Genomic DNA, 15,662 nt, shown 5'->3' with positions numbered 1-15,662 from the left:
TGAGAGATTTGTTTTAAAAGTCAACATAGTAGCCATTTACAGTTTTTGATCATCAAAAAGTCCAGGGAAGAAAATGAAGTGTCATTTCATGTAGGCCTCACGACACACGCCACACTACAAAGTGCACGTACAGTAGTACCTCGCAGAACATAAACCTCCTTTTACATAAATTCCACAGAACATAAAGAATTTATGTAAAGTTTTTGCTTCGTATTACAGAAGAAATTCCATATAACATAAAGCGTCAAGTCAGTGTAAGTCTTTTTTTTTTCAATCAACTTTATTAATGCCTCAAGTCAATGCAAGTTCAGACTAACACTTGGTGACACCTTCTGACACATCACGCTCTCATTGGCTGATTTTCGGGGCACCGCCTCCGTTCTCACCTCCTTCCTTTTCGTAGTCCCGCTGAAACTAACTTAAACAATTAAGCTAAGTTACAAATTAAAATTTTGCACACAGCATTATCGTGTAGTGCGTGTGCGTTTGTCTGTGAGACCAGCTGACTCTTAGACTCTTTGAGTCGCGTTTTGACTCAGGCTAGTCCTCCTCCTCCTTCCTGCCACCACTTGCGCTCCTGATCAAGACATCTCCTGAACGATAGGATTGTTTTTGTTTTTCAGTTTTATTCATTTACAGTAATCTTATTTATTACCTTATTTTATATTGGAATGTTACTCTACTATGTTTATGCTAACGTTTTCTTATATTTTCCCCACCATATTTGGTGGACTTTGAATATTTTGAAGGGCCAAAGGGGTGAGTTTGAGAAGATCTTGGAACGGATTAGGCTATTTACATGTGTTTTACGCTTCGTATAACATAAAATCCCTATAACATAAAGGTTCTCGGATTGGATTATTTACTTTGTAGGGGCGTCTACTGTACATGTAATTCCGGGGCAAAATTAACAAATTTCGCACCATCAGATTTTAACGAAATTTCATTTGCAGATAGATATTAAAGTGAATTTATATTGTTCATACCTCTTGAAAGGCTTAAAGTTGGACTTAACTTTCCATGGCACTCGATGTGGTCCAACACTATATAAAGTATATAAGTATAAATCCAGTGTAAAGCGTGACGATGACATCACAGGCAGACTGAATCGCCTGCAGTGTCCGAGGGGTAGGGTGTCTACAGTCACTCTTTGCAGGACAAAATCTCACGAACTTCTGCTCTTTGGAGAGGACGTGTTGGCTCCAACCAACTACAATGTAACCCTTGGTAACCACAACAGTTGCCTTTACATTGACATAGTCCGTGCACCCCACTCTCCAGGCATGAATAATCAACTTAGGCCAAATCAAACTGTTACACGAGTTTAACGTCTTTCTCATTAAAAGTGCTAAAAAAAAAAAAAACCAACAACAAACATCCATAAAGCCTGCCGTCCTTAAATGCAATGCTTCATTTCCTAGTATTGATTCAATCGATTGATTACCTTTTAAACTATGTTAAATTGATATATCTCGTCCTAAATGGAAACTTTGCTGGATACAGATTGGTTGGTTGGATCGTAGGAATGTAAATCGATGCATCGATAATCGATGCATCGTTACACCCCTATTACGAATAAATGTGGATGTACAAAACGAAAAATGTGAAATGAGTAAATAAATACAGAATGACATTATAATTGATTAATTTGACAGAAAATACTACTGATGAATTAAGTCCGGATAAATGATATCAGACACTGTGGAATTCATTAAATAATAAATAAAAAATAATAAATGAGCAATATCTGTCAATATGGTTTTTAGTATTCTGCTTCCTCCATATATCTTGTAAATACCACGTGTGTACTTTTTATTAACCTGACTCATAGTTTGAGTTCATGATGTGGCCTTGGATATCATTCATTTATAATTAATAAACAATTTTGGTCCTCGTATTGACCTCTGGGGTACACCGCACACTATATGCAAGCATGACACAAATTGTTTTCTGTTCATTAAGTAGCTTTTCAGCTCTTATATTTATTAAATAAGAGTAACATTCAAATGGCCTTGCTGAAGGAGAGAAGTAAGCTGATAGTTACTGATGTACGCTAATGGTTTTGAGAGCCATTAATAACCTTGTTTATAATTTACATATTGATTACTTTACACTCGGTGGATGTTTCAGATTTGCGTTTTTCCACAATACTATTTCCTCCTTGTGTGGCTTCAATGAGGAACAATGAACTGGGATTTACTAGTAGTATCATTCCAGTCCTCAGATAAGGGTTTGGGGATCTTTTGATCAATGTTTGGTCCAAAAAGAGTAGGTATTAAAACCTTTGACTACTTTCCCCATATTGTCTTTTTTGGCATTTTCATATAATCAATATTGAGGGTCATCTGCCTTCTTACATCCATTCTTGCATGCAAATGTTAAAATGTTTGGCATTTTACACGCAGCGAATAAAAACACCCCCCACACAATAAAAACACATTTATTCTTTAAATGATTTTCACGGTTTAATAACCATCAATATAAGACTGTTGTGAAACGTTCAATGGAAATGTCTCAACAAATGCATTTCAGTCCACTTCCATTAAAGAAGTGAAACCACAGTGGCGCTGACAAGACATTTCAATGCACCATGCAGTCTGCAGCCAAACAGCAGGGGGCCACTGAACTTGATAACATTCAAATTCTTTGCAGTGAGTTATTTGGTAAGTAGGATGGTTTTCAATAGGTTTCAATCATTGTACAATATGCAAATTAATGACTGATGAAATTAAACAAGAATAAGCAATATCTTTGGTTGACAGCATGTTTAAGAGGATTATGTGTCCCAGGTTGTGACTGTGATGCAGCTGCTTACATTCTGAGGCCGTTCCCTAAACATAGCGAGGGCTGATTCAGTGCAAGGGTGTCCAAACCTTTTCCACCGAGGATACATTGTATGCGTTAAAGATACTAAAACCAATTTAATATAGGTCAATATATGTCAAGCTACCGGACTACAATATCCATATCTTAGCTCTGTGTTATAGGCAGCAAAGCAAACTTGTGTGTTATCTAATATCAATAATAAATCAATAAAAAACAAAACTGCGGACATTTTGGACACCCCTGGTGTACGATGCCGCAGGTAATTTGGATTTCCCCATAGAAGGCTTTTACCATCACAAACAAGAGGTAATATTTTCCAGTTTATAAGACATAGGTGAGGGATGCATGCAGCAAACATTGTTACATATCATTAACTTTACTCAAGAGGGACGTCAGATGTTTTGGAGGTGGTAAACCATCACAAAGGTTTGAGCATTTGGACTTCAAGCAGCGTTAAACTCCTAAACGCTTTCACCAATGAAAAACCTGTGTGGACTTTACAGAGTCCGACCCCGTGTGACACTGCGAGTAGGTTAGATTGACAAGAACTGTGAGATATTCTTTTCAGATGGCAGTCAGTTCTTGTTTACCTTGATATCAACAACTTTGCAAGATTACAAAAAAAAAACAAAAAACATTAGCAGCACAGTACAGAATATAGAATAAGGCAAAATGTGATTCTGCTGTTTACCTAATATAAATTCTCTCTCTTCGGCTCCAAACAACCATTTTCATCAAACATCATTCTCATCAAACAATTACAACAAAAGGCCACAATATGAACGTACACAGATAATAATCTGTGTTTTTACGTGGTAAATAAAAACAGAACATTACCATATCTTTGCTATAGTCATCATAATTGTGCCTTTTCATATATTACTCTGTGGGCCACCAATGGTGACTCAGCAATCATGCAATTACATTTTTTATACAATCTTTTGAATTTCGGATCAATTTGAATAGAATTTGGAAGATTCAAACTGTATGAACTGAAAGGTGTTAATGCAGCTAGGCCGTCTTCTTACAGACATGGACAAAGTAGCACGGAGCTTGAGTTTGGCCAGGGACGTACGCCATGAAATCTCCGTAGACGCTGTGCTCCACTTTCCCATGGAAGGCTTCGTGCAGCAGCGCTTTGAAGCTGTTCAGGCGGTGGGGGTAGTAGGACAGGCGAAATTTACTGCGAATACACATGGAGCATACAGTTAGATCCTTCTCTCTACGTGATCAGTGTGCCTTTGTCTGAAGAAGTTGTCCAACAAAAGGACACAAAGTCAAGATTTTGACATTTTCTAAAGTGTGAGAAATCTTTCTTTGGGAAGTACCCTCAAGCAAAACACTAACAGTCACTCTCTGCATATGGGGAAGCAAAAACATGTGGGAGGGTCCAATACAAGACATATACATTAAAATATGTTTACATATGGTGGTGTGAAAAAGTGTTTGCCCCCTTTCTGATTTTTTTATTTTTTTGCATGTTTGTCACACATTTTTCAGCTCATCAAATAAATTTCAATATTAGTCAATGACAACACAACTGAACACAAAATGGAGTTTTTAAATGAAACCTTTTATTATTAAGGGAGGGAAAAAAAACAAACCTACATGGCCCTGTGTGAAAAAGTGATTGCCCTCCCTGTTAAAACATAGCAAAGGTTAATTGAGCTCCATCACTCTGGAAAAGGTTATAAAGCCATTTCTAAAGCTTTGGGACTACAGCAAACCACAGTGAGAGCCATTATCAACAAATGACAAAGACATGGGCCTTCCTAGGTGTGGCCAGCCAACCAAAACCGCAGTGACGACTCATCCAGAAGGTCACGAAAGACTCCACAACAAAATCCAAAGAACTGCAGGCCTCACTTGCCTCAGTTAAAGTCAGTGTTCATTACGCCACCATAAGAACGACACTGGGCAAAAACAGTCTGCATGGAAGAGTGTAGAGATAAACACCACTGCTGAACAAAAAGAACATTAAGGCTTGTCTCAATTTTGCCAGAAAGCATCTTGATGATGCCCAAGACCTTTGGGAATATACTCTGTGGTCTGACGAGACAAAAGTTGAACTTTTTGGAAGGTGTGCGTCTCATTACATCTGGCGTAGAAGTAACGCCGCACATCAGAAAAAGAACATCATACCAACAGTAAAATATGGCCCTGGTAGTGTGATGGTCTGGGGTTGTTTTGCTGCTTCAGGACCTGGGAGACTTGCTGTGATAAATGGAACCATGAATTTTGCTGTCTTCCAAAAAATCCTGAAGGCCAATGCCCGGCCATCTGTTTGCGACCGCAAGCAAAAATTAACTTGGGTTCTGCAGCAGGACAATGATCCAAAACACACCAGCGAGTCCACCTCTGAAGGGTGCTAAGGGTGGCCCAATCAGTTATTAGGTTTGGGGGGAAATCACTTTTTCACACAGGGCCATGTAGGTTGGGATTTTTTTTCTCCCTTAATAATAAAAACTTTCATTTAAAAACTGCATTTTGTGTTCAGTTGTTTTGTTTGATGATCTGAAACATTTAAGTGTGACAAACATGCAAAAAAAAAAAAAGAAATCAGGAAGGGGGAAAACACTTTTTCACACTTTGTCAGAAAGTTATGAATTTAACATTACTAGCCTACCTTCTCTCGACATCTCTTGGACTGCCTGACTCAAAGAGGCATTAACCGAAACCGAAAGTAGCTACTGCTTGCACTATTACTTGTGACGTTCACCAGAGACGTAGGAGAATGTGAGATGAAGGAGTTTTGAGCCTACAGCAGTCTGTTCTCCACTTGTGTATATTTTCATTTAGAGTTCTCTGTTTAGACTAATACTTTAGACTCTTATCTAACAGAGCTGCAGTGGTAATATCTGGACTACAATGACAAAGCTTTCATACATGCGCAAATTTTTCTTCGATCTAAAAACTTTTTCATAATAAGAAGAACATGATGGACCAGGACTTGATGAGTTGGTCGACATATACAGGTTGTCAACATAAATGGGTTCGACTGTAAATTTGTGTTTACATAGCTAATAAGCATCAGTTTTTATTAGTTACTTATTAGTTTTTAGTTACCGGTAGTTAGATATTAGTTTCACTACAGGTGGCCCTCGGTCTACCAAAGAGTTCCTTCCGTTCCTACGACTCTGAGGTAAGTCAAGTTTTAGTGTACGTTGGAACTTATACTTAAATTAACGCCTCAGTCGCTCACACGGTACATAGAACACATGTCCACTGTCCATTTCATAACAGAAGATCCTTTCACATGTTCAAGTATACCATCTTTATCCTTCACCGCATTTGAGCGGTTTGCACCAGGCATGCAGCCAATATTGATTTCTCCTCTTTCTGAGCATTTTATGATTTAATAAAATAAATAAGAAAAAAATAGTTTCACTTCACTTCTCGCTTTCACTTTCTTTTTCTTTGGTGCACTGCCCACACACTTGGAAGACATAATAGAGGTTAAAGTTCACTTTACATGTTACAATTCACAATTCCACATGTCCAAAAAGGAGTAGGAAGAAACAAAGCTTATTTAATCCTACCCCCTCTTACCAATTCTAAAGTAACATAAAAATGACAAAGATGTACAATTTTATGTGTCAGTGTTTGTGTGTTCTCTATAACCGCCGTTGTGGATTATCCTAACTGACGTTTTTTATAGTACAGTTAGTGAGTGAAGTGTACTTTTGTAGTTCTTGCCCAAAAACTCCACACAATAACTCAGATATGGTAACACCAGAAAACAATAGAGTATGGAGTGGTTTTTGTTCAGTATTGAAGTGTTTTTTGCCACTTTCTGTTGTACAGTGTATTTTTAATGTGTGATTTCCAGTTCATTTAATCTATTACAATGCACAATAATTGATTTTCATTCACTCTGTCAATGTCTACTCCGCAGTATCATCCGCAAACACGTTGCTGCCACTTACAGGAACCAGATGAAGCACTTTACCTGATTTTGAGTGGCACCTTGACTTTCTACAACAGCTCTTGTATTGGAACTCATGATTATGAAGCCGTACTCAATTGAAGGCATACACTTTGCTGTCAGTGCTTTCATATTCACCACCTACCTGACTTCAGGCTGGCTCTGGGGGCTGTCTTGGGGCACTTGAAGGGTATAGTCCAGAGTGATCATATGGGGCTTACTGTTGACCCACAGCACAGAGGTGGATATGTCCTGAGTTAGATCACTCTGCAACACACAATTCAATGGGGCATTACATGCTGCATTTTGGTGCCCAATTGTTTCAGCAATCATTACGGTCATAAGTGACTGAAGTCCTCCATCTTTTCAGATTGTGGGATTATGGAGATGTATGTGGTTGATTGAAGTTGATTCCGCATTCAAATGCAGACCAACTATCTGTACGGTCTCTAGGTTGTCGGGATTTAAGAACAGGAAAGTTGGTTGGTTGAGGAAAACAAACTGCTGTGGACCATGATTTCTCCGGTGTTCATTTCTCCTTTTTATTCATCATTTATAATTATTATTAGGGATGTCTGATATCAACCGATACCGATTTGTGTAACATCACATAACTCCTGTCGTGGAATTACCACATATCTGAGCAATTAGCTTCTCGACGTGGCTGTAAACAAAATTGTACAACTGTAAGCAAACATCTGAGAAATACTTGCGATTGGGCATGGCAAAGCATGGCTCGAGGAACTCCACAAGTTTGGTGAATCCGCCGTCTTGCATGAAAGGCTGGTTATCCAATGCAATACACTCCATGATTTCCCGATTGATGGCTTTCGCACTGGGAATTGGAAGTACTGAAGGAAGAAGTCTTGGTTCCCCCTCACATGACCAACGCTTTGCAGTCATTGCAAATCGCGAGTTTAATATCCGAAGGAGAAACGACAGACATATTGTTAGTCAGGAGCAAGCTAGCTTGTTGGCCACCCACGGTTGTTTACACGGTTTGATGAGGTCATCATGTGCGTGCGAGAAAAAACCCAATACTTGACCGATATTACATATTTTGCAATAATTATGTAAGATATTAACATGAAATTCCCTTTTAGTTATACACTACATCCCCAACTTACGTTACCACTGTATTATTCAATGTCTATTGTGACTGGCGGAGCAACTTTTTGTCAGACATTTGCATAAATAACCACTTATCATGCCTAATATATGTGTATTGTTTGTAGGCCATACATCCTTCTGACATTAATCACTCCCCTCACAAACCCTTTATTCACTACTGCCACATGCTGTTCAAATTAAATTAAAAATGTATTTTTAATGACAAAGTGAGGGGAAAAAGGTCATAACCTAATAAGGAACTGCTATCATATTTGGTTTATTTACAGTATGTGATTGTATGTACTTTTACACAACACATTTGAATGAATTAAATGCGACTATAATGAAACTGCAACCTGTGTTCTTTGCACAAAAAATTTGTACGTAAAACAGGGCGGTAAACGGATGAGGATGAATCCATAGTCTCCCGCCAGGTTTCTCCTGGTGAGACACAATGGATTACAACTTAGACCTTGGACAGTGCAGCCATCTTGCAAATAAAACAAATATAGCTCTTGGACATGGGAGGAGTTCGGAGAAGCAATGGAGAACGATTTCCGGACGGCCATGAAACAGTGAGCATTATATAAATTAATTCATTTTTGAAAAACCATCAGAGCAAGAGAGCGATATTCGAACCGCGATGCAGTGAGGGACAAGCGTGTACTGTAATACACTGATCAAATCCCATTCCCGTTTGTACCTGATAGTAAATATTTTTGCCTTGTGGTGCCCGCCCAGTCTCCAAGATGTAGTCATAGTTGCGGTGGTCGATGATGAGGATCCCACCTGGTTTGACCATACTAGCGATGTTCTGGAGAGCCAACTTTTGGTCACTCTGATCCCCTATGTTTAAGAAAATACCCAAGTCATAAAACAGAATTAAGATTAAGGAAAATTCAGTCATCCATTTTCTACCGATTGTCCTGTTCAGGGTCATGAGTAAGGTGGATTCTAGCTCAACTGGACTGGTTGTCAATCAGGCACAGCTCCCATTTAGATAAACAGCCATTGACAGGCTCCAATTAAGATAAAATGCATGTTTTTAGAGAAGAAAGAACCCAGAATACCCACCCACAATCCTCAAGAGAAGTCAGAGCCAAAATTCCAATCCAGAACTACTTGATGTTAAGTGATTTTGATTTTAAGTAAAGTACTGTATTTTTATTGTGACAAGATAAACATTCAATGAAAAAGGCCCACTAAATTAGATAATTCAAGGTTTGTATTCTAGAAGACAAGTTGCTCCCGTTATCTTAACTTTGGATAACTCCTCAAAGTCTCACTGAAACACTGGCAACTTCTAATTAGACTGCACCTTTAAAGTCTGGTAAGTGAGCGAAGGAGTTGCCGAGGCAAATAACGGCATCAAAACCGCCTCCAGGTTTCTGGATGTCTTCTGGTAGTGTCAGCCAGTTGGCTTCTTCAATCACTGGAAAAAAACAAACAAAAACATATGTATTATAAATCACAAACGTAAACATAAACGCACTGACATAGAATTTAAGTTTGTTGGTACCACACATCTATTTGTTAAGTACGGTTTTTAACATAAATTCATGCACATGTACAGCTGATCCCCACTTTTCGCGGGGGTTACCGACCAGGACCGCCAGCGAATGGTGAAATGGAGAAAATGTCTATTTTTCACACATGGCTCGCATATGTTTCACTTTTGTGTCTCACAGTACATATGATGCACCAACCAAAGTGTGAAATCTCATTTCTTGACAGAGAAATATTATCAGTGAAGCATAAAGATGTACAAATTGTGGTCTTTTTTTTCCCCACAGTAAGACATGTGTACAGTGTTCTCTTGTTTATCGCGGGGGATAGGTTCCTAAAATAGAACACAATAAGTGAAATCCGTGAAGTTGCCAACTTTATTTGTTTACAAATATGATATATGTTTTAAGGCTGTAAAACCCCTTACAATACACTTTATACACTTTTCTCAGACAGGCATTAACATTTTCTCACATTTCTCTCTTGAACACTCTCAAAGTTCAAATTTCGTTTGAATTTTAATGATCAATCTACTCACTTTGGACGGGTAACACAACAGTATCCCGTGTTTTTATTCGGTATTTTTATTAGGGATTATTGTGCTTGTTGTGAGATAATCCAAACCTGCAATAAAAGCCTGTTGTTCCGGCGATCACACCAAACATTCCAGTAACATTACTGACACCTCGTGACCAGTGTAGGATATTTCAGTTAATTTAGCCATTTTTATGCCTCAAAATGCCGAATTTTGGCAAAAAAAAAATTAACATTTGCTAAAGTATGCATGTGTTTTGACTACAATATGCCGTATTTAACCACAAAACAGATCATTTATTTACTAATATATTTCTAAAAAACTGTGATAAGGTGAAGCCGTGAAATTCAAGGTGCAAAGTGACGAGGGACGACGTTAATTGACTAATACTGACTGAAAGTTGAAAGGTGAATGTGTGGGGATTACTTTCAGCACAGTGACACAAAACATACTGATTGTAAAGATCAAGAAGACAAAAAGTAATGAAAGAAAATATGCAGAATGGTAAGAAAGATGATAGGTATTATAAGACGTGAAATACTAGTATCATCAATCATCAATGGGTGAAAGTTTTAGTTGTCAAAAATGACTTGAACAATGTCAACAAAGTCTCTTACCCCACTGGTCAAAGGCTTGTTCTTTTCTTCTCTCCCATCTCGCCTTCAGCGCGTACTTTAGCATTTTGTCGCTGGCATCCACACTCATCACACTGAAACCCTCCTCCACTAACATAATGGAGTCCACACTAAAGAATAAAAAAGGCTCTGTAAGCAAAATGGGGGCTAAATGAGATTTCTGGTAATCCTCTGTGTGTTTGCTAACGTGAGACCATTTGTGTAACCATTGCAATAAACCCCTCCAACATTTTAAAGTGTTTTTTTCCCAACCAACAATGTTTGTTTCATCCTGTTGTGAATGCAGAATACAGGTTAATACTTGTTTAATAATCTGTATGTGAATCGACTGATCTGCCACCACGCCGTGGCAGAGGCAGAATTTTTTCTTTCTAAGAAGTTTCAAGTTACACCCACGCACATACACAGTGTTGCAATCGCTCCTCCACAGTTCTTTTCCACAAACTTCCATAAGAGAAAGTTATATGCTCCAAATTAGTTCACAAGGTCAAAATTAGACCGTTAATTGATGTGCTAGATTGATCGGCACTCGATTCAGAAAGCAAATGAGACCATGTAGAGCAAGAAATGACATAATAGTATACTTATTTACACAACAGTTTAAGTACAGTGTTCCCTGGTTTGTCGCGGGTGATAGGTTCCCAAAATAGCCCGCAATAAGTGAAATCCGTGAAGTAGCCAACTTTATGTTTACAATTATCATATACTGTATGTTTTATGGCTGTAAAACCCCTCACAATACATTTTATACACTTTTCTCAGACAGGAAATAATATTTTCTCATATTTAAACACTCCCAAAGTTCAAATTTCATTAGAATTTTAATGATCAATCTATGAGACTGGACACAATAAGTTATTTAGTAACTCGCATATTCACTGCTCTCACCGTGCTTCGTCCTGGTGCCGTTCGGCTGCAGCGTTTTTGCATCCTTGTTAAAACTTATTCCTCATGCTGTCGTCATCCTACTCGGCCTACTCCTTGAACCGAATATTCATTTAGTTGGTTTTGCTTCTTCTTCTATTGTTTATTGGCCGTTAGCAAGCAGCTCAGCTAGCTAGTTTGCTATGAAGGATATTGATTGTCAATGGTCTACAGCTAATTACGCTAATTTTTTCTTGAAGTATAAAAAATGTTTTTAGATATCTACGTGGGTTGGTTTGGAAAATGTAAAAAGTGGTCCCCACATCCTTTGATTTTTCAATATGTAGGACTTCTCTGGTCTAAGGTCTCACCGATTACTCTCTCGCTTACGGTTAGTCCAGAACTCTGCAGCACAGCTTTCAACAGGAACCAAAACAAGGGAGCGTATCACCCCAATTCTAGCCCCTCTGCACTGGCTGTCTGATAGTTTTAGAATTGATTTTAAGATTTTATTTGTTTTTAAGGCGTTGAATGGGCCGGCCCCTCAATACATCTTGGACCTCATCCAAATTTACACACCAGCACGCTCACTGAGATCCGAAGGCCAGCTCCAACTAGTGGTACCTAAGACGAGACTTACGACCAGGGGAGACCGGCCCCAAGCTGTGGAACACCCTCCACCTCACGTAAAAACGGCCCCTGCAGTTGAATGCTTTAAGTCTTGTCTTAAAACCCACTTTTATTTTCTGGCTTTTAACTCGGCGTGAGCTGTGTGTCTTTCTTTTAGTTCAGGTTTTTTTTTTTTTTTTTTTTAAATTGGTTTTATTTATCATAATTTTTTTTATTCTTTTTTTTTTTACCTATTTATTTTATTTATCGTTTTAAATGTTTTAATGTCTTAAATGTTTTTGTTTTTATAAGTTTTACTGCATTAATTTGTACTTTTACCTCTTATTATTTATTGTTTTACTAGTTTGTGCAGCACTATGGAAACCCTGTTTATAAAATGTGCTACATAAATAAGTGGATTGGATTTGATTGGATTAATCCACTAAGATAATAATCGTTAGTTGCAGCCCTAACAGAAAGCTACTGCTCCAAAGTCATTTTTAATAAATGCAATTGCTCCTCTACATGCAAGAGCAGAGGAGGTGTCCATTGTGAGCTGGTGTTATATTGGAAATAAAGTTAACATGACCTTCTTGGGCTTTTTATATTGCCTTTTCCAGTGTTTCCCGTCTTTTTTTCATGTGTACCCCCAGAGCCTTTTGTCATACGATGAGTACGCCCTCACTCATACATGTTGATATTTCTCCAAAAGTAGAATGTAACACAACTCATCATTAAATGAAATTCATTTCATTTCATCTCCTTAATTTGGACATTTAATTCTCGGGCATTTTCTTCTTTTTTTAAATCAAAGAATAATAATAATTAATAAATAAATAAATAAATAATTAAAACAAATAATACATCTGCTTTTTTCTGAGTTTTTTGTCAGGTTGCTCTGAACCCTGTCCTGAGTCCAGAAGAACCAGGCGTTTCAGCCATTTATCCATTTGCTTGCAGGTAGCGACTGTTATGATTGGGGAAACTAGTTGTAGCGCACACATTCCGTTTTATTACCTGGCTTAATATGAAATAACGCAGAATGTACAACTTGGAAATAACTGATTAAATGTTTCCACGTACCCCCTGCAATTTGGTCACATACCATTAGGGGTATGCGAACCCCTGGCTGGGAATCACTGGCGTATATTGTATTAGATTCTATTATTGTAACGGTGTTCTTTGTTACTTAACACATTACTAACAAAGACTATGATGATTCTTTCTGATTCACTTTACAATATTTATTCAGACCACACTTCGTCATACAGAATTGTTTTTAATATTTTGGCTTTTAGTTTTTTTACCACGGCAAAGTACAGATAAAACAAATACAGTTAAAATGAATAATCTCTCTAATAAGCTCAATTACATTACATTGTGCAAGAATACCTAATGACTTCTATGTTGAATGTGATGTTCCTCCTACTTAAATTCTATTCCGGATTGAGGCTATTGATTCCTGTCTGCAACTTCCTTGAGAACTTGTTGGGAGGGTGATGTTGACACAACGTGGACATGACCTCACACGCTCCTTTTACGATACACGTTGAACTAAACCAGTCAGATTGAACAATGACCTGTAAAGGTTACTGCACTGCAATGATTAACGTCAACAAACTTATAAAGCACAGAGGGCAGTTATGGACTGTAGAAAACACTCCAACAGACAAACAAATTATGTAATCTAATTCAGGAGAACAGAAGTTCACTGGAAGAACTATTGATCTGGAGGCGTTTATACAAATTAGTTATTGAATAAATTCCCATTATATGTGACAGGCAGCATTACAGGCACATTTTGGGGGCTAAAAATAGTGAGGCCATTTGCAACCCCATTCCAGTCTGCTCATGTTTACATCGCCTCACATTCCTGTGCTACAGAAACACACCATGTTTGCAGAATGCGGTCAAAGTCAGTACACTGCCTGTATCGAACGTATTGGATAAACTATTATTTAATATTACGTTACCTATAGATTGCAGTGTTGGCATTCTAGTGATTACAAATAGGTCGGGGGTGTCAAACTCGTGCCATGGAGGGCCAAGGCACTGCAGGTTTTCCTTCCAGCCAGTCACAAATTTTAATGATCAACACCTCCTTCAATTTGAGAGATGGCGCTCATCAATTAAATCACCTGCTGGAGATATTGGTTGGAGAGAAAACCTGCAGTCTCGGCCCCCCATTGAAACATGTCAAGTTGGTCATCACACACAAACCTGCCAATGACAGTGCGACAGTGTCAGTCACCACATTAAATAAAATAAAATGTCATGTAGTGTCATTTTAGCATGATGATGCTTTAACAATTTTTCCTCTGCTCTCTGTATCACGCAGGGAGGAGCAATCACATTGATTAAATGATACATCTTTATTTTATTTTCTATCGCTTTTTGTTTTCAAAGGTGGTGCTTACCACATGTAACCATCCAGGAGGGATTGCAATACAGTCGCCGGTGCCTTAACCCTCCCAAATCCCCCTTCTGATACACTATTAGAGGATCTCCAACTGTTTTCCTGATGCAGGGAGGCCACTTTAATAGATTTACATGTAATACATTTAGTACATTTTTTTGAGAGGCTAAACACAATCCAGTGTGGATCAATACGCTAAGCTATGCGAACAAAACACGCACATCAACGCTTCAGTGTAATATCTAATAATATATCTCATTAGTGATGAATGAATTGTATTTTACAATATGCATGAGGGCCAATAAAAAAGGAGCTGTGCGCCGACAATTGTAAAGCAGTCAAATCTACCTGCAGCGATCACAGGCCAATGTATTCCCCCTTAAAAATGACTCACCTTCAAATGTGTATAAAATAAGCAGGGTTTTGTTGGAAAGAAATCACCACTATACAGTTTAATTATGGCAACATACTACTACCCACCAGTGCCTTTTGAGAGTGAAAATCCTTGTCAATTATACTATTATTTGGCAGTCAAATGCAACATATCCGTGGTAGAGATTTGTGCTAAAGTGCATTACAAATACTGTATGCTATGCTATGCAGCCAAACGCCATGTATTTAGTGTAGAAATGATATCGGCCTAAATTTTAGTAGAGTGTAGCGTCAGTTGTGCCTGACTTTACCCTGTTCCGCAGGCTACATCCAGCACTCTCCGGGCACCTTGCTCTCTCAGCAGCGACACCACCCAGCTTTTGTACTCCTGCGTCCTACTCTGCGTGTTTCCGATGTATAGCTGCCACACTTTCGCTGCTTTACCATCGGCATACTGATCAGGAAGACCCTCCGCGGCCACACCGAGCGAGCGGGTCCTGAACACGCTGTCGACCGACATACTGTTGCTGCTTCCTGTCGGTGTTTTTGGGTTTTTTTAAGATTCGACAGTGAGCGATTCTTCCCACATGCTAAACTAACGTCATGGCTGTTATTATTTATATGCGGCGAAAAAACTTTAACCCAATGACGCGCTCCTTTGAGGAGCCGCCTACTTTTGTGATTGGCCGATGTGACGGAAACGTCATTTCCGTAATCATTTCCTGATAATGATGGGCTAGATTGCAAATTTTGGCACCGATCTGATACCAAGTAAATACAGTACAGATCCAGTTTTGCCAGTAGTGACAGTAGTGATTCTGATTGCATGATTTTGTGATTTTTAATAATGTATGTGCTATTGAA

General features: G+C 38.5%; 1 protein-coding gene across 1 annotated transcript; it reads right to left on the bottom strand.

Annotated features, from left to right (window-relative positions):
* Window positions 1-2,452: 2,452 nt before the first annotated feature.
* Window positions 2,453-15,426, bottom strand: gnmt (glycine N-methyltransferase). The gene is made up of 6 exons (XM_054797275.1): window positions 15,110-15,426; window positions 10,520-10,647; window positions 9,180-9,293; window positions 8,565-8,707; window positions 6,897-7,018; window positions 2,453-4,009 (listed from the first exon to the last, which is right to left on the bottom strand). The coding sequence occupies exons 1-6, from the start codon at window positions 15,316-15,318 to the stop codon at window positions 3,838-3,840; spliced, it is 888 nt and encodes a 295-aa protein (XP_054653250.1). The 5' UTR covers window positions 15,319-15,426; the 3' UTR covers window positions 2,453-3,837.
* Between the last annotated feature and the right edge of the window lie 236 nt (window positions 15,427-15,662).

Source organism: Dunckerocampus dactyliophorus, chromosome 13 (genome assembly GCF_027744805.1).
Source record: "Dunckerocampus dactyliophorus isolate RoL2022-P2 chromosome 13, RoL_Ddac_1.1, whole genome shotgun sequence".
Taxonomy (NCBI): domain Eukaryota; kingdom Metazoa; phylum Chordata; class Actinopteri; order Syngnathiformes; family Syngnathidae; genus Dunckerocampus; species Dunckerocampus dactyliophorus.
Note: the sequence above shows the minus strand (reverse complement) of the source record. Positions and strands in the feature narration are given on the sequence as shown.

Excerpts from the sequence above, each read along its gene's own strand:
- gnmt (XM_054797275.1), bottom strand. The coding sequence starts at position 15,318 with ATGTCGGTCGACAGCGTGTTCAGGACCCGCTCGCTCGGTGTGGCCGCG. Across the intron at positions 10,648-15,109 it reads GATGTAGCCTGCGGAACAGG|TGTGGACTCCATTATGTTAG; the intron begins GTAAAGTCAGGC and ends TTTATTCTTTAG. Across the intron at positions 9,294-10,519 it reads ACAAGCCTTTGACCAGTGGG|TGATTGAAGAAGCCAACTGG; the intron begins GTAAGAGACTTT and ends GTTTTTTTCCAG.